Here is an 18,811-nt window from a genome sequence, read left to right on the forward strand (position 1 = left end):
GTAGATTCCCAAAAATCTTCATACTTTACAACTGTCATCTTTGAAATTATGAAAATTAAAGAGTTTTCTAAAGACAAATCTAGATTTATGAATGAGGTGGAAGATTATCTGAGAGTGAAGTGATTCTGCCTTGATTCAAGGATAAAACTTACAGTAATTTATTTCATTCTGCTCATGACATTATACATTTTTTTTTGTAGCTTTCCTTTGGACCAGCTGGTCTCTTAACACAAGATGCAAGTCTCAGTACTGACACACAGACGTGCCGTATGAGATACATAATTAATTTATTGGAAAACTCATAAATATCCTACAAAATACTCATCTTTGAGATCCAGCTATAAAACTTGACCCTGTTTTAAGGTAGTTTAGCTTAGAGTCCATCTATGCAATAATTTAATTTTTCTGTTGTTGTCCAAACAGCTTGACTTCCTGAAGCAGTACCTTGCCTTTAGGGCAATGAGATGGCAACACCTACTTCATTTTATCCAAGTCAACAACCAAAGATTTTCAATTTTGACCTCTTCCCCAAAAATGGGGAATTTTTTACTTCCCCTAAAAAATGACTTATTGAAACAAAATATCATTTTGGAAAGGTTGGATGATGTAATAATGAATGTCTAAGATACTTTCTGTTGTTAAGTAAACACTACATTGCAGTGTAGAAGGTACAAAGTGCAGCATAAATGTGTTCACCAACTTAGTTTAACCAACTGGGAAAAAACAAAAAACAAAAAAAAAAACAAAAAACGTAAGTATCAGCTGTAGCATCAAACGAAAAAATCCGAAGCTTTCATTTGAACATTTTCTTCTGGCGTCCGTGTATCTCTGTCCTTCTGTCTAACTGATAAAGCTAGTTTCCAACTGGACCTTTGGAAATCTTTGAAAATCTTCTCCTCATGGCCCTGCCTATACTGCATGAAGTTGTTCCAAGACTTGCTAAGAGCATGAGTTTCACAATTTGACCTTGCAGGCTCCCTGGGAACGGCTGGGCTCCTGTTTCATCAGATGTATGATTTCGTTGTACACACGGTGAGGGGCGTCCAGCCCCCAGATGAAATCCACATGAGCCCATTCAGGAATGTTCTTGTGGTAGATGAGGTTGGTCACTTCAGAGAGCAGTGTTTTCACATCGTCTGGATTGGAAAGCCAGTCTTGACCTCCAGTCCACATTGCTGTGGGGACCGTCATATCTCGAACATTGTACCTTATAGGAGTTGGCTAGATAGAGATAATGGTTTGAATGCCACGTAATATTTTTACACCCAAGTCTACAGCTTCTATTAAGAAAACGTAATATTTATGTCCTGAAAGGTGCGTATGAATTAGAATCATATACAACTTTGTTAAGAGTTTCTATTCCAGGTCCAATTTTAAGGAAAACTTCACACAATTCAACTTTAGCTTCTTCACTGTGAAATGGAGATAATGGCTCTAAAAACTTACTAGATTGTATGAGAGTCATACAAATAAAAAAGGTGTGTGTGTGTGTGTGTGTGTGTGTGTATGTGTGTGTGTGTGTTGACAGGGATTTAATTCATACATATTGAATACATGCTCTACTGCTAAGCTGTACTAGAGTTCCTACCTTGCACTGTAGACACTGAATAAGGTATAATTTTTATTAATGAATATTTTATACATAAATTTCCTTTTAAAATAGTGTTCTAGTCAGTTAGAGTTTATGGAACAAGAACTGCAGACATTCCACAGAAAAGACAAGGGAACCAATTATGAAGGCCTGTGTGTCTCCACATAGACAATGCAGGTTCAGCTTCACTGCCCCTTCCACACCAGGAGAAACCAGAAATCATCCTCAGGCACTCAGATCTTCTGAAGTAAGGAGGGCATGAAGTTAACTACCTGTCTCAAACCCAGACTTAGCTGCCCTTGAATCATTCAAATAGTTTTCGTTATCCAGGGAACCTCTCTTGTTCAGGCAATGCTGGTAGATTTTCCTGGCAGTCTGCCTCTTTGAGATCATTCAACACTCAGAAATTACCACAGAATCAGGGAGGCCAGTTTCTTAGCATAAAATCAACCGCAAGTCACAGCTTCAACCCCAGGCAGCTTCTTTGTTTTCCTGGCTCCTGAAGAACTTGAGTGGCTGCCTAATTTAGATGCAGAGCAGAAGGACACTCTGGTGTGAGTATCACTCGCTCTTTCTCATCTACTGGGGGAAACCACTGAGCTAAATGTCCCACCTACCTCTAGCTGACACCATTAGATGGCATATTCCCACACATTTGTTTTTTTATTTTATTTCCTTCATTGCCACTTTCTCATGCCTGTTCTGCATTGGTAGTTTTCTCTAGAACTCAACCCACAAAAACCTTACAAATGCAAAATGTCTTATAACCTGAATGTTTTCTCTACAGGCATGGTTTTGAAGACAGGCAAGGGAGATCTCAAAAGAATTAGTTAGAAAACGTGATGAGTTGGGTGTCCAAGGGGAAACCACACAGTTGATTCAGCTTTCCAACAATTTATATCTAGGTGGATTACTGTACTACATGTTAAGTATAATGTCAGATCTCAAAGAAAGATTAGGCCGTGTGCATTCTGCTCCCTCCACTTTGGATTTTATGACTAATCTTTATATCTACTTTCCTGGCAACCAGAAATCTTCAGTGAGAGTTTTATACTCAAAAAGAACATACTCAGCTCTGATTCTCCACATTTCTATTTCCTTCTCCTGATAATGTGATATTTGTGTGGGCTTCTTTTTGTATTTTATCTTGAAATTTATATTCGTTAAAAGTATAATCAGAAAGAACTTGCGTGCATGTGTGTGGTGGTTTACCTCTGTGTGCACACGTGTGTATATGCACACACACTATGAGGTACCCTGTGTATGGACAGAGGCCAGAGGAGGACATGGAGCAGCTTGTCTGTCAATGTATGTCCTGATCCCTTGAGACAGAGCTCTCATCAAATCGGGAGTCTACTGAACTAGCTGGTCAGTAAGCCTCAGCAGTCCTCCTGTCTCCAGTAATCCCTGGCACTGAGGTTATAGACATGCTTGGCCATGCCTGGCTTTTTATGTACATGCTGGAGAACTCAGGTGCTCATGCTTGGACAACAAGTCCTCTTACACACAGAACATCTCCTCAGCTACCAAGGCATATGAAGGATTATATGATGCAAAGATTTTTGCTTTAGCTAGAGTAAGTCCCGAATTATGGAAGCCTACCCATAATTCCACAAGCTTGAAGTGCAGAGCCATGACAAACAGGAATCCCCATTTACTGCTTCAGGCTCTTTTTACTGTGTCACACGATCATAGCATCTCTACATGGATGTTTGTTTTAGTCCTAAAAGGATTCCTTTAGTATGCACCCATCCCTAACTAACTCAACCCTGTATTGCTCCCAAGAATCCATGGTGCCTTTCTCCTAGCTCAGTGAAATAGGCCTCCCACTCTTTGCAGAAACAGAGGTTGCTGGTTATCTGTGTACTTTCCCATTTTCAGATGTAGCTAAACTTGAACTATCATCTTTCCTGCTTGAATTTATGTATTTTATTCCTGTCTCTGGAATAACTTGTCATTGCAACTTCCCTCTCACAAACATTTCTGAAGCACGGCGTATTTTCAGTGGGTGGTATTTGACAGACTTACTTGATTGCATTTCTCCAGATTTTTGGTCTCACTTCCCCAGTCAAAGGCACGAAGTTCCCCAGAATTCACTGCCTAGAATGAAAGAGAGAAAACAGGATATTGAAGGGGAGAGACAGGTATTCAAATGCACACCCCATCTTCAGTTGTGAGAACAGCTGAGACCAAAGCTCTTTGTGCTATTTCCCCACTCAACACTGGGAATTCTTATAGAAAACAGCAAAGCAAGAATCCAGCTTCTTTAGCAAGAAATGTGGCAGCAAAGCGTTACCATTCCAGACTATTGCAGAAAGTGCATCTTTTGTGTACCAGTGTGAATAGGGGTAGGAGGATGGGGGAGGGGGGCAGGAGTGGGAGGGAAGTGTGGAGGAGGTTTAGTACAATTCCAGAGGCCATGATATGACTGCACTGTATAGCTGGGTAATGTTGTGCTGCTGAGAGACAGTGTCCAGAGTTTTCTATTGACTCCCTCTGTTTCTCCCCACCCTTCCACACACATGCACACACAACAGACAGTCAGACAGACAGACACACATTCCTCTCCCCACCCTTCCACACACACACACACACACACACACACACACACACACACACACACACTCCTCTCCTGAGACTGTAAAGTTGACAACACCAAGATTCCCTGTGAAAATTCCTTTCTGTAGCTTGTCCTACCTTAACATTTCACTCTGGCTTGATCATGTTGTTCAAAAAAGTCGAAAAGGACAATTTGAAGCATAATTTCCTTCGTTAGTCTTTAGGACTTTGATTTCAGACAGAGGAGGGTCTCATTTGAGTCATCCTACTTTCAAGATGCACTAAAGACAGGCTTAAGCCACTTTCTGCCCTTGCCAAAAGTCTGGAAAGTCCAACTAAGTTCACATTCAAATGTCAGTGGCCAGATTTTAACTCAGGATAAACAGAAACTATCAGGCTACACGACTATTCTAGACAAAATGTCAAAATGTGCCAGGATTCTTACCCAGGACTGTAAGCAGGAAATTTTTTTTTTTCTTGAGACATGGTTTCTCTGTGTAGCCTTGGCTGTCTTGGACTCTCTTTGTAGCCCAAGCTGGCCTCAAACTCACAGAGATCCACTTGGCTCTGCTCCAGAGTGCTGAGATTACAGGCATGAGCCACGTGGTTCCCAGCTAAGCTGGGCATTTTTACCTGGCTCCAGTGGAGGATATTCTGCACAGATGTCCCAGCAGGTGTATGGGCGACATATACGTTTGCTCGGCTCTGTAACAAAGCATAATGGTTTATGGGACCAGAGGTCAGTCTTGTCCAAACCAAATCTCCATGGTGTCCGGCTCAGAAATGGTAGTACCATTTAATCAGCAGCCATAAATCTACTAAACAGGAAAGTACATGTACATGTCAGTCAACTACCACTGCCTACCTATGAAATGCTTTTGCTCATTTGAGGAGGTGGTTCTCATTAAAAAGACATGGCTAGCTTCAACCCTAACACTGCAACAATAGATTAAACAATAATACTTAAGTAACTTTAGAGATATTTAGAATAAGGACTCTAGGACTGGACCTGGCACTATTATTTACTTTTTGGGTGGATCTGCACAAGTTAATTAACCCCTAAATTAAATGTGCTAGCCTGTACAGTGGAGAGATTAATAATACTCGTCTCCTGGGTTCTGTGTCAGGAGCAGTTTATCTCGCACAGTAAAGATGCCTATTAAATGGTGGCTGTAAGTTAATTGATTGCATTTTTAAATTTTCCTTTAAAAAGAAAAGTTCTCAGGAATGACTTTAAGATATTTCCCCAGTCATTGGGAATGCTACAGGCAGGCAGTCCTCTCCTGTCAGCCCTCACAGGCCTCATCTGCCTGAAGATCCACGCCTTAGCCACAGTCTTTCTCATTATTATCTCTGTGGGGTTAGTCCACCTTCACAAATCCTAGAGCACTGATCCTCAACCTTCCTAGTGCTGTGACCTTTTAATACATTTCCTCATGTTGTGGTGACCCCCAACCATAAAATTATTCTGTTGCTACTTCATAACAGCAATTTTGCTACTGTTACGAATTGTAAGGTGAATGTCTGATATTCAGGATGTCTGATATGTGACCCCACAGGTTGAGAACCACTGTCCTTACAGGGTCACCTTCAGCTTGTTTTGAAGTTTGTCACAGTCCCACATTTTATCTGCCAAGTCCGAGTCCCTTCCTTCTCTAGGAATTATTTCTGGCCATATCATTTTGCACGTTAGTCTCTGGCTCATACATGCTAGGCAACTCAGCCTATGATGCCACCAGTAGCTATACCCAAGCCAAGCTGAAATATCCATTTCCATCGAGGAACATCAAGTATAAAACAAAAGTTCCCACATGGAGCTCTGAGACTGGGGGTGTCTGGTTGATTGATTTTCATTTTTCTAGTTATTTTCCTTCATGTATTTACTTCCTGTAGGTTTTCAATCTCTAGGTATAATCTGTCAAGTTAAGGTCTGGCAATGTTTTCACATGAACCTTGCATTATCCCCTCCTGAAGCTTGCCCAGCATGTCCTTACAATTTTGAAATCGCAAATGACACGTCGCATGGCCCTTCTCTAGGCCTTGGCTGGTGTTAGCTCATTTTCAAGGACTGAGACTAACACACCCAGCTTTGCTTGGGAAAGGAAGTTCTTACTCACCATGTTCATATTGTTAGTGTTAAAGCCCCCCAGGAGTAAGATGATGTTGCTGCAGATTTGGTCAAGAATCATTTGGCCGCAAAGATAAATAAAAAGCTGTCTGAAAAATCTAGTCTGGTATAAAAATTCTTGTCTGCCAAATAATCCCTGTAAAGATAAGAGGTGAAATAAGGTCTGTGAGAATATGCCCAAGGAGAAAAATGGCTTCTGTTTAAAGCATGCATTACAAGAAACTGGGCTGAAAGATTTTCCTGCAGATAGAGGCCTCTAGGATGCCACATACCTTGATCATCATATCTGGAAGCAGCAGAAATTTGGTACCAGGGCTTTTTGCATATTTAACAGTGGCTATAGGGGCTAAGGCAAAATACATTTTGATTTTATGAGCTAGCTCTGGCATCGTGGAAAATGCAATAAATCCTGTAAGAGAGAAAAATGTATCACTTATTAAAAATCTAAGAACTCACAAATACGTATTTTACTCTGCCAAAACTCCTTGATAATTTTGTGTCATTATGTCTTAACCTTTCTCTAATACAGTTGTAGACCTCAGGATGTAGTGTGTGTGTGAGGGGGATGGGAGAGAGCTCAACACAAAAATTCCTGTGTTTCATATGTCATCTCTCATATTTGTTTCCAAGCAGTAAGTCCTCATTGAGTTAAATTGCTCAGCTCCTACATCCAGAGTAGAGAAAACAGTTTTCCCAGTTACTCTTGTTTAGTGACCATCTCTGCTGAATCTATGAAAGAGAAAGGCTGCCTCATGAAGCCAGGACAGTCCCTTATTTGAAATCACGTATATATGCACAACCTCTGTTTGGGCTGATATTTCCAGTTTGAGAAATAAGGACGGGAAAATCTTGACTCATGACCTCTGTTCAGTTCCCAGAAAGTGAATGGGTATAAGAGAAGACAGGATCTTTCTATACAGTTCTCTGCGTCTGATCAGAGTTGTGAGCCATATGCAAAGGCAAACAGAGAAGAGACTGGTTACTATCTCTTGCTCTCCCAGCTATACTGTGAGTGCAAAAGAAAGGGAATACTTACGCCTATCGACACCAAATTAATTCTGACAAGATTAGAACCTTCCTCAAATGTTAGGATCTTAGAACCATAAACAAACTTTTCCAGGAAAACCGCTCTTCATGCAAAGCAAGTTTAATGTTTTGATTTTAATATCCCATGGTTTACCATTAGATAATCTTGGTTTTCTTGCTCAGACATTCCTCTGAAAACAGCATCTAGCCTTGCCATCAGCACCTTTACCTTGGTGTTAAGCTGAACAATTTGAGTATAGAAAAGTCATTCTAAAAATAGCTCTGGATTGTAGAGATATGAAATAGTGTTACGTTTCTATTGGTGATTTGATGAGAGCTAGCAACACTACAGCCCATTACTGTTATCCGAAATTAAGATAAGGAAAGTGTAAAACCTAGACTTCTCTCATCCTTTACAGCAGCACTGAATTTGAGCTCTCAGTTCCAGCAGCCATTAGACATTTCGATTCCCAGAGTTTTTGGCTCTGTTGGTCTCCTTGTGAAGCTCCTGTCCCCACCAGGTCTTTCTATCTCTCCTTCTTCCATAAGATTTCCCATACTCTGCCCAAAGTTTGGATATGAGTCTCAGCATCTGCTTTGATACCCTGTTGGATAGAGTCCCTCAGAGGCCCTCTGTGGTAGGCTCCTGTCCTGTACCCTGTTTCTCCCACTTCCGATGTCTATCCTGTTTGCCCTTCTTAATGAGGATTAAGCCTCTTACCTAGGGTCCTCATTGTTGTTTAGCTTCTTTAGGACTATAGATTTTAGTATGCTTATCTTATAATATATGGTGAATATAGGCTAGGGTCAGATAGTAGGGGAGAAGGATGTCCCCTATCAGTGGGATATGGGACATATCCTATGGGAGAGGCATGGAGGGAAGAGAGAGGAAGGGTGGTACTGGGAGGAGATGAGAGAGAGGATTACAGCTGGGATACAAAGGGAATAAATTATAATTAATAATAATAATAATAATAATAATAATAATAATAATAAAGAAATTTCTATTCCCACTATGGCTTTATTTTTATACGATGTCATACGATGTGAGTAATGATCCTTAGTGATTACTGAAAAATTTTACAGGAAATGAGACAGTTCCATGAATAAAGCCCAAGTCAGGCACCCAATTTCTAACAGATACTGACAGTGATGTGACGGTTAGAAATCAAGAAAGAAAGACAGATAAACGAAAAAAACAGACAGCTGTACTGTGCTAACTGTACAGTTTGATACACATGAACCTTCCTACAAGATATTGAACTTGCACATGCAATAGATTTTCTTCTTCTAATTCTGGATTCTTCTCCTTTGAATTTCTCAAAGTAAGTATATTAATTCCTTTATTCCTTTAGTAGACTGAGGACAACTTAATCCTGAGGAATTTTAGACATAGGTAAATGGCCACTGTATTCATAGGAAACTGGTTAATAAAAGAAAAAGAGCTAGTAAAAAGGTAGGTTTGGCGACGTTGTTTGACGATCCATGAGAACTTTGAAGAAGGAAACCCCTGGTGAGTCAGTACTCGTGACCAGAGTGACTGCACGGTCTTCCGGTACCTTGGTATGTTGTTGAGTTACAGCAACAGCAAGCATCCTAGGAGTTTCCCCAGTGCCAACTGAAGGCCTGAATTCATACCGCTTTAGTAGGATAGCAGGCCTCAAAGACATTCATGTCTGGTCTTGGAAAGATTTGATTTGATAACCCCTAAAGGTAGTGGAGATGGAAGTAAGACTCCTTCAGGCACTGAGGAATGTATATGTACAATTCCTACTCAGTGTGTTGCTCTCACTCTGTATTGGTTACTTGATGTGGACAAGTGCAGTTTCTGGCTTGGCGGCTCATGGTTAAGCCCTTTGTTCTATCATTATGTTGCAATTTATTAATCTTTCCAAATGGAGGTATGAATTTCTTCCAAACATTCTTGTTCAGAGATAAAGCAAAATGATGCACTTATAATGGCAAGCAGATAGTAAGTATTCATATGAGGCAATTGTCATTATTATGAAAGTAAAACAATATGAAGAAGCTATTGAGCCTACTTAAGTTCATCTTTCTAATGAGTATAAAGCCTGTCCTAGCAGCTAGACAAGCTACTCTTCCTGAAAGTACAAATATTTCCTAAGAAAACTGTATTCCTGCTCTCAACTAAGGTTTTATCCTCAGAACAAAGATAAGGAACCCTGTTAGTCTCAGGAACCCTCATTGTTACCCAGATCTTTCTTCCTCCTAATCCAAGCCTAGCAAGTGTTTCCCTATTGGTTTGAGTCTGATATGTGGCCAGAATAGCCCGTCTCCATCTCCCCATCACTCAGGAAAAGTGATCTTATCCTGAGGGATTGTCATCAAACTCTCTCTCGGATACAAAGCAGGATATAAACACCTGGTCCCAGACACTGGTAATGATGGGAAGAGACACCACCAATTCTGCTGGTCATTCAATGGTAACACTTTGTGTCTTTCTTACTGCTCTCTGTGACCCCAACATTGAACCGGAGGCTTCAATCACTGAACACATTCACTGAGGGCACACCCTGGATCAGAAACTTCTGTTGCAACTGTGTTTTAGACATAGTACTTCCCTCACAGGGCTAACCTGCACTATTATATCAAGTAGTCCAATCAGTTGGAATACACTGAAGAGGGAATTATCTCCATTTTTGAGGTGAGGAAATTGAGACCTGCGTGATAAAGAATTTGCTTTGAGATATCACCTAAAGAATGGCAAAGAGTGTTTGCAAGCACACTTTTCTTCTTTCTACCACACCCCAGGCCTCTGTTCCCTAAATCTTTTAGAGCCACTGAAGAGAGGAAGGCCAGGTGAGAGGAGATATTGTCTAAGTTGAGCCACAGCTTGGGTCATAAGCTCAGCTTCTGTGTATACAAACCTTCTTTTCCGTGAACCTACCCATGGTGGTGCCCTGTGAATAGCCGACATAATAGATCTTTTTCTGTCCTGTTTTCTGTAAGATAAAGTTTATCACAGCAGGAAGGTCAAACCTAGCCATTTCATCATAACTACAAGGGGAAAAGACAAAGTTACACGACAATTATAATACAAACAGAACACGGTCAGAACCACTTCCCTCCCACCCCTAGATCTGCTCACAAGGTTTCCCCTGGTATCAGCTCTGCTAGCTTGTTCCTGCGTTCCTCACAGTCCTCAGGATGGACCCGTGTCAGACCTGTGGTAACTCTGTTGGGCCACATACTGCTGGGAATGTCTGTTTTCTCTGTCATAGACTGATTATTATTGGATAGTTTTGAATACACAAGCTACCTCCTAATTGAGGTGTGTTGTACCCTGCAAGTACAACAGCACAAAACAGGGAAATGCAGATCTCTTTGTAGGACAAAGACTGGAACTAAAGCAGAACTCTTTATTTTCCCCTTCCTGAGTCAGGGTTTCTCTGTGTATCCTTGGCTGTCTTGGACTCACTTTGTAAACCAGGCTGGCCTGGAACTCCCAGAGATCTGCCTGCCTCTGCCTCTGCCTCCCTGAGCAGAACTCTGTTTTTGTTTGTTTGTTTGTTTTTATTTTTTAGAAGAACTCTTATCTGATGAAATAAAGAACAGATTGAGGACCAGTGGTAAGGAAGCACCTTAGGAACTTGGGTAAGCCTATGAGAAACTAGTGAAGTTGATGTCACACAAAGATGAATAAATCCCCATTTAATGACACTTGGTCTCATCTCTTGGGCTGTCAGCCATGTTGTCATAGATGAGGGAGTTAATCCTAAATACTCACTCACATGGAAATGAAACTACACTTCTCAATCTCTCCCACACTGACCTAAAGCACCATAAGATGATTAGGAACACGGGGGGGGGGGGAAATCTCAAGGTGTTGGGACATTGGCAATACAACTAAAAGAGTAACCCAAATACCACAGGTCACAGGTCACACCCAGTTCTTCCAGGCACATCTGTGTCCACCTCCACCCTCGAAGTTCTCTTGTACCTGAAGGCCCAGAACTCATCTTGGTCTATGGAGAGGGTCTTGTGCTTCCGAGACCAGGTGTTTCCTCTGCTGTTCCCCATCCACACGTCGAAGCCGGCATCCGCCAGGATGAAGCCCAGGCTGTTGTTGGGCAGGTTGGAAATCCAGTTGCTAGCATCTCCAAGAAGGCCATGCTGCAGTAACACCACTGGCCTGGACCCTGCAGGCAGGAGGAGATGCCAACTGGTGTGGAATGCATTCTGTTCTTCTTGCTTTCTCTGCATAGAAGGACTTATGTACCAGAGAAATCTATGTGCAAATCTTCCTTTCACCGTTTGCTACTTTATCTTATTCAATTTTTAAAAATGTTTTTGTGTTTTATTTCCTTGCCATCAGAAAACAGAATTTTGTTATGAACATATAAAATAAAGCACAAGGAACAAACGGTACACTTCCTGCTAAAGAAACAAAAAAGCACTAAAATGCAGTTTCCATAATTGGTGGGTTTTTTTTTTTTTGAAGAACTCAGTATTAAACTTTTAGTATATATATATATACATATTCATGTATATATATATGTGTGTCTATATGTATATATGTATATATAGTATATATGTGTGTGTGTGTGTGTGTGTGTGTATAAAACATGGCCTAATGACTAAGGCTCCACAGTCAAAAATGCTCCACACTTCAGGAAAATATGTCTATCATTATCAGCTGGATGTGATGGCACATGCCTGTAACAACAGAACTGCGGAGGCTAATTCAAGAGACTCATGAACTTCGGGTCCACCTGGGTTACACAGCAAGACATCAAAACCCAAATAAATAAGTGCTAGTAACAAATTACAGCTCAATGGGGAGTCACGAGCCCTATAAGGACTTAGCCACCAGGCTAACGAATTGCACAGGAATTGGACTAAAGGCTCTCTGAACATCAGCACTTATGTGGCATGACCAGTTAGCAGCCTGTGAGTGCAGATAGTTGACCCTGAGTGACGCAGCCGTACCCCTGAACACTCAGTTATCAACACAGTCACGTGACTGTGCGAACCAGGCCTTGCCCAAGCCACTAGGGTTTGTGGCACTTAAGGGAAAAGTCTCTTTTCCGAGGAAATTCACTTATATGCACATTTCATTCCTTCATCTCACAGGTAAGTGGCTTAGTACCGAGACTGTTCTCAGCACTGTTAGCTGTTGCGTGTGGCCTTGAAAAAACAGGAAAAGTCCCAGCTTTCATTGACTTTCCACTCTAGTAAAGGAGGAAAAGACAATAAACTATCGAGAAAATATGTCTTTAGGCACTGTATGGGAATGCATGAGGCATGAGGCCAGATGACAGGCTGCATTTTGACTAGGGTGGTCAGGGAAGAAGAGTCTTGGAAAGAAGCAGAGAAAGAAGTGTAAGTTCAAAGGCCCTAGGGCAGAAACGGAGTAGCCACACAGCAGGTACAGCTAGGCAGCTGGTGTTAAACACACTCATTTTCAAAAGGCCACAAAGTACAAATTGGAATAAAAGCAATTCTGAACTTTTTACAACAAAGACCAATAACATTTGCCCTGTGCTGGTTAAGAACATGGGCTGTACTCTGACAAATATGTTGATCTGAGTGCCACATACTAGCAAGCATTAGCATAAACTTTCTGGTCCAGACACACAGCTGTGTGTGACTGAGTTATAGAGAAAATCACATGAAACTAAGGAAATAAAGCATTTGCTCTTATAGCTGGCATACAGAAAAAAAGCCCACAAAGTTATATTTGGACACCCATGACAGACAATGTAGTTGCTGTTGTACACGCAGAGGGGAAATGTGAAGAGCTTAGCACCCAGGGGAAATGGATATGTGCACACTCTGTTGAAGAGGATGAATGTTTAAAAATCAGTGTCACCCTAGAATTTTATATAAAAATGAAGTTAAGCAGAGGACATAAGCACACATTAAAATTTTAAATATGTGCACCTAGAGCCAGGTTCTTAGGCCTTAGCAGAAAATGAGGCGCCACCGTAAATACTTGAGGCGCTCTTCGGATGGAAAACATGTTGCACAGTGTGGAGCATCATGCGCTTTTCTGGAGCTTCCATTCTTCATGCACAGGGCTTGGGACGGCATTTTTCAAGGATCATCAGGGGATGTTCTGGAATATCTTGGTAGGTGTTTGGAAGTGTATTAAGTGCCAGAATGAATGAAAATGGATTTTTCTTGCAGGTTTTGTTTTGTTTGTAGCATTTTTTTCTGTTTTTGTTTGTTTGTTTGTTTGTTTTTGTAGTGATGGTGATTGAACCCAGGCCCCCACAAACGCTTGTAATACATTCCACCCCTGAGTTTCCTCTCCAGATCAAGGGTATTTTTGAAACATATGTGTGAGATAGTTGATGAATATGGCTATGGATGGGATGTAATATGGTGATACAGAGAGCGATTATTCAGGAACTGATACTGTCTTTCAGCCTAATCAAGGGATCTCTGTCCTACAAACCAAAACTTAATCCTACATATTGAGAAAGTCTAGGCTGCAAGAAGACTATCGTATTGGGGTGACACTGAGTAAACCATACCTTCCTTCTTTAATTGCGTCAGTCCTAGAGGGATTCTGTTCACAGAAAGGATGTACCCATCTTCAGTGGCAACTTCATACTCCTCACTGGGATAACCCTTGTGTTTGATGATTTCACTCTGTGGAAAAACAAACAAACAAAACCTCACCGCTTACTGAGAGTTCAGTTCTACACAGCCATACTCCCAACAACTCAAGAGTAAGAGAAGCTTCTTTGGTGTCGCAAGAAGATCCTTATCTTTCTTTAACTGATATTGCTTAAGTCAAACCAGCCAATCCTCCTTAGGCTTCAGTTTGATTAGTTTTTAGGTTTCGCAGTACTGGTGAGCAAACCCAAGGCCTCACACCTTAGGTAAATGCTCTGCCAACAAACTCTATCTCTCTCACTTCTTCTTTATGAATAAACTGAATCACAGTTTTCAGAGGTGTGTGTGTGGGGGGGGGTGTGCAATTCTGTCAGCCTTACCTATGCACTTGCTAGGAAGGCCAAGCACGGCAATAGAGCCTATTTTATCAGAAAATCTGAAGGTAGATCGCAGCAGTCTGTGTTTCAGAGGATCTTCACAGAGTTCTGATGTTTGGAAAACACTGAAGCCAATACAGATGTGCCTCAGAATTGTACAGGACCAATGAACATATAGATTCTTGGGCTCAGATAAGAAATAAGGACACTGTACTAAAATACCTGTTTTGGGGTGACTTGGGGGCATTCCTGGGCACCACAGTCCCTCTGATTATTATTATTATTTTTAGTTTTAGTTTTAAATTCACAGACCAACGAACAGTAATCCCTAAGCTTTTAGACTGAAAAACCTTCACTGGATTTGGGGATAACTATAAAAATGCCATGCATAAACAATTTTTGTATGCAATTTTAAGGGTCGATGGCTCCTTCCTGACTACACTAGACCATTGGGCAAATATCTTCACTGCAGATAACTGCACATGCTGAAACTTTTCCTTTTAAGCACCCTCACAGCTCTTGCCATCTGCTGCCTTCTCATCAGTCAGAAGAGGGGACTATCAGATGCTGCTGCAAAAATGTGTAAGAGAGAAGAAATTACGTGCCAAAGGCCCAACACTGAACACAGAGCCATTAAGAAGAAAGGCCATGATCTCACACCGAGCTCTAACCCAATACACAAATTGGCTGTATGGTATTGAGAACCTTAGCCACTGTTCTTTACTTTATTCCTCTAGTTTACTCTGTATAGGATAAGGCAAAGAATATACATAAAACATTAACTACAGAGCCTGACACCAACACCAGCTACTCCGTAGACATTATATATAATTAAAAGTCAACATGTACAACATTAAAACTCAACTAACCAAATATGTAATGTGTATAGTCTTTCTCTCCCTCTCTTTCTCACTCTGTGTGTGTATATGTCTATACATAGGTGCACTTGTATGCACATAGTACTATTGCATAGTTAAAAGTGTTTTGATCATGCATCAGACCTACGTAGAGGACTTGTCAAGACGCAGATCAATGAACTCCATTCTCAGAGTTTTCTCAGGTCTGGGATGAACCCAAAACACCGATGCTTCTAATAAGCTCCCGAATGTTGCAGAAGCTGCTTGTTCTGAAGCTATCCCTGTAAGATGATGGTTGGGGATAATTTGGAGAGCTAAGATACATACATGAAATGTTAGAGGGCTCCTGAGATAGGCGTAATTTGTTATCGAGAGGTTATGTGTAAATAATGGCTTAAGGATGTGAGGGAAGGGAGAAGGAAAGGAACTCTGAACAGGGAGAGACCCAGGAATAGGACCAGATAAGCTAAATTTTACAGGGGGATGGGGGGCGGGAGAATTTGAACTCATCTAAGACTGAACAGGAACTACCTGGGAGAACCCGGGAGGGAGAGGTTAGAGGTATGGGCTCCTGAGAAAACACTGGATTATATGTTAATGAGACTGGATTATATGTTATTGAGATGGTTAGCAGGCTATATTTGGTAAGAGGGTTTACATGGAATTCTATTAAGACACAAACTTGTCTGCATAAAAATGCAGCTCCAACATATTCTAAAGAGTAAGACCTTTTTGTAACTTTTTTTAAAAAAATGTTTTGAGACAAGGTTTTTTTTTTTTTTTCTGTATAGCCCTGAATGTCCTGAAACCTGCTATATAGACTAGGCTGGCCTTGAAATCTCAGAGATCATTTGCTTTTTTGTTCTGAGTGCTGGGATTAAAATCGTGTACCACCGTGCCTGGATGCATATATATGATATATATGGTTATTTAGTTAGTTAGTTAGTTAATTAGAAAATATTAGAAATCAGGAAATTGTGTATGATGTCCTTAGTCTTCTCTTAGAAAACTTCATAGATTTAGAAGGAAATGACAGGACACAACAAAGCTGTTGGTGGTTACCTCAGTGTATTAATGCATTAATCATTATTGGCCTATGAAGTTTCCTACAAGGGGTATATATCCTGCTCATATAATACAAGGAGTAATGTTTAAAACTATAATTTGAACCATAACCCATTTCATCTTGAATATGGCATGTCCCCAGCTGCTTCAGTTCCTCAACATGCTGACCTCTGCCAGCAACCTCCCTCCTAGCTCCTACTTATTCCTCAAGCTTCAGGCTACACAATATTTTCCTAAATTCCGGATTAGTTTCCCTTGTTTTATGTTTTCCTCCACTTTGTTCTCAGTCTTGTGACCAGTAATTGAGAGTTTGTCATTTGTGCTGGATTGAAAGCTCCGGATTTTCTGAGATATCTTTGCGGCCTCCATGCAGAGCCCAACATCAGGTGCCTGCAGCGGTGGAGTCCCGTTCCTTCCAGAAATCCCGATGGCCTGGAGCTGCTGAGCATGGACAGTGATTGGTCTAGGAAGGAAATCTTTGCCGAAAGGATTCCCTGTACCCTAAAACTACAGGACTTTATGTGGAACAATCAGAACTCCTGAGGATCTGCAACAGTGTACTGGGAGGACAAGCATCAGCTGAAAAAAAGCTTGATGTTTGTGCTCTGTAGAGTGAGAATGGTGTTTCTGCACTCTTTAGACGGAGAGATTATGCCAGATTATGTGATGGGGAGGAAAGCCCGATAGCACTATAGAGATTCAGGAAAAAAAAAATTATTTTTCACAGGCTGTTAGTTTAGAAACCGTGCCAAAAAACAAAGAAACAAACAAACAAACAAAAACATTAGAAGAAAAGAAAGTTTCTCTAAAAAGAGTCTTCAGTTTCCAGAACTGAAGTTTCCTCTTTTGCTGGAGATGCTAGGTGGGTCTGAGGAACATCCAACACAATCACCATGCTCATCTGGAAACTGGCTCACCACCCTGTCACCTGCTGAGGCTCATTGCCCAGCAGTTATAATTACAGGGGTGTGTTTGGGCAGGCCTGAATTGCACTGCAGGTCTACCAGGTAGCAGCAGTAGGGCTCGTTTGACCTGTTCACATGTTTCGTTCCTATCAGTGCCTTGACTTGAAAAGTATAGGTAATCATATCTCCAGAACAGAGCAACGAAAATGAAATTGTACTGTACTACCTTTAGCACAATACCATCTATGGAAATAAATGGGACTGTATGGTGGTCACAAACTAAAACATAACTTGGGGTTCGAAAGAAAACACAGAAATTGTCCAGAGGACTTCCAAAGAGCATATCCTGTACATCTCTCTCTCACACACACATCTCCTCTAGCACAAAGGGACCTCTCATGGCTATTTGACAGAATTAGTATCCAGAGCAGGATAGTAGTAGAAGATGCTAGAAGTATATGTTCTTATAGTAAGAGGCCAGCGGCGATACTTTATCAAAGGGTATAAAGCAAGAAAGAAAACAAAGAATGAAAATCATCAAGGGTCTAAGACAGGCCTCAGTTACCTCCTTGCTTATTAAATGAATATGAAGGTTCAAGGAAAAGTTTAAGAGATTAAGTCATCCACCCAAAATCACCGAATTTGAATGGGAGGCCCCAGATCTACTGACAACCAGTTCAGCTTTCTTCCAGTTCAGTTGGTTATTTTCACCATACTGTTCTAGCATGAGACATATCAACATACAAAAATAACATGGCAGGCAGTCACATCAAGCGGCAAGTGTTAACACGTGACCCTTCATTTCCCCCAGACACAGAAAACCCCAACTCACAATATTCATGAATGCTTCTGGATCCGCAGCCTTGGTTGGCATATGTCCCGAGTTCACATTTCTTTGGAGTAAGTAAGCTAACAGGAGCAGAAGCCATATTTCCACTCTGTGGGAAACAGTCCATGCTCTTGACAAGATTTCAGACATGCTCCAACATCTGCATGGGTGTTGTTCCTAGCGATGTAACAACTACATCTAGAGTCAGAAGAAGGACCTGTAGGTTTAAAGCATCTTTTTGTGTGTTTTCCAGAGGCAAAAAAAAAAAAAAAAAAAATCTGAAGCAGATTAAGCAGGTTTAGGTACAGGAATGAAAGGACATGGTGTAGGCTGCTTAGAATGTCACAGTCCCGCCTGGCTCCTCCTGCTCCTCCCTCGTTCATCTTGTAAACACCAATCCTTCCACTTCTAGGTGTGTCCAACTGGAAGTTTCGTGCATGTTTTATATAGCCCATAAACACCCAGTCACCATCACCATGCAAGGGCCATAAGAAGCATGCCCTGCAATGCTTAGTTCCTGTCTTTCTCCGATAAATCGCGAGTGGAACCTGCGGAATACAATGCAGGTTTCAAGCGTCCCATTCGATGACATCAGTCATCTTTGTCCTGTGGCTGAAGAGCCACTGCAGTGTTACTTACTTTTATTGGAAACACCGAAACTTCTAAGAAAATTTATTTTTTGTTAGTGCCGGATAAAAATAATAATTGTAAGAAAACAATCGAGGTTTAGCCAGTTTCTCTCTGGCTTAACACAGCTACGCCAAGCTTTAAATTTGGTTTGTAGTTCTACTGGTTAATTTGTTGTCAGAGACACCTAGTAATTAAATCAACTGAAGTAACCCGAATAATGAGTGGCAGCCTAGTTATTTTTATGAGCTAAATGTCCTAG

The 18,811-nt window shown here is 41.1% G+C and overlaps 1 protein-coding gene across 1 annotated transcript; it reads right to left on the minus strand.

Annotated features, from left to right (window-relative positions):
• Window positions 1–954: 954 nt before the first annotated feature.
• Lipm (lipase family member M) lies at window positions 955–18,072 on the minus strand. The gene is made up of 9 exons (XM_055614004.1): window positions 17,926–18,072; window positions 13,805–13,922; window positions 11,266–11,464; window positions 10,213–10,322; window positions 6,551–6,687; window positions 6,268–6,414; window positions 4,784–4,855; window positions 3,620–3,691; window positions 955–1,221 (listed from the first exon to the last, which is right to left on the minus strand). The coding sequence occupies exons 1-9, from the start codon at window positions 18,070–18,072 to the stop codon at window positions 955–957; spliced, it is 1,269 nt and encodes a 422-aa protein (XP_055469979.1).
• Between the last annotated feature and the right edge of the window lie 739 nt (window positions 18,073–18,811).

The sequence above is a fragment of the Psammomys obesus genome, unplaced genomic scaffold, assembly GCF_907164565.1.
Source record: "Psammomys obesus unplaced genomic scaffold, mPsaObe1.curated_primary_1811, whole genome shotgun sequence".
Lineage (NCBI taxonomy): Eukaryota > Metazoa > Chordata > Mammalia > Rodentia > Muridae > Psammomys > Psammomys obesus.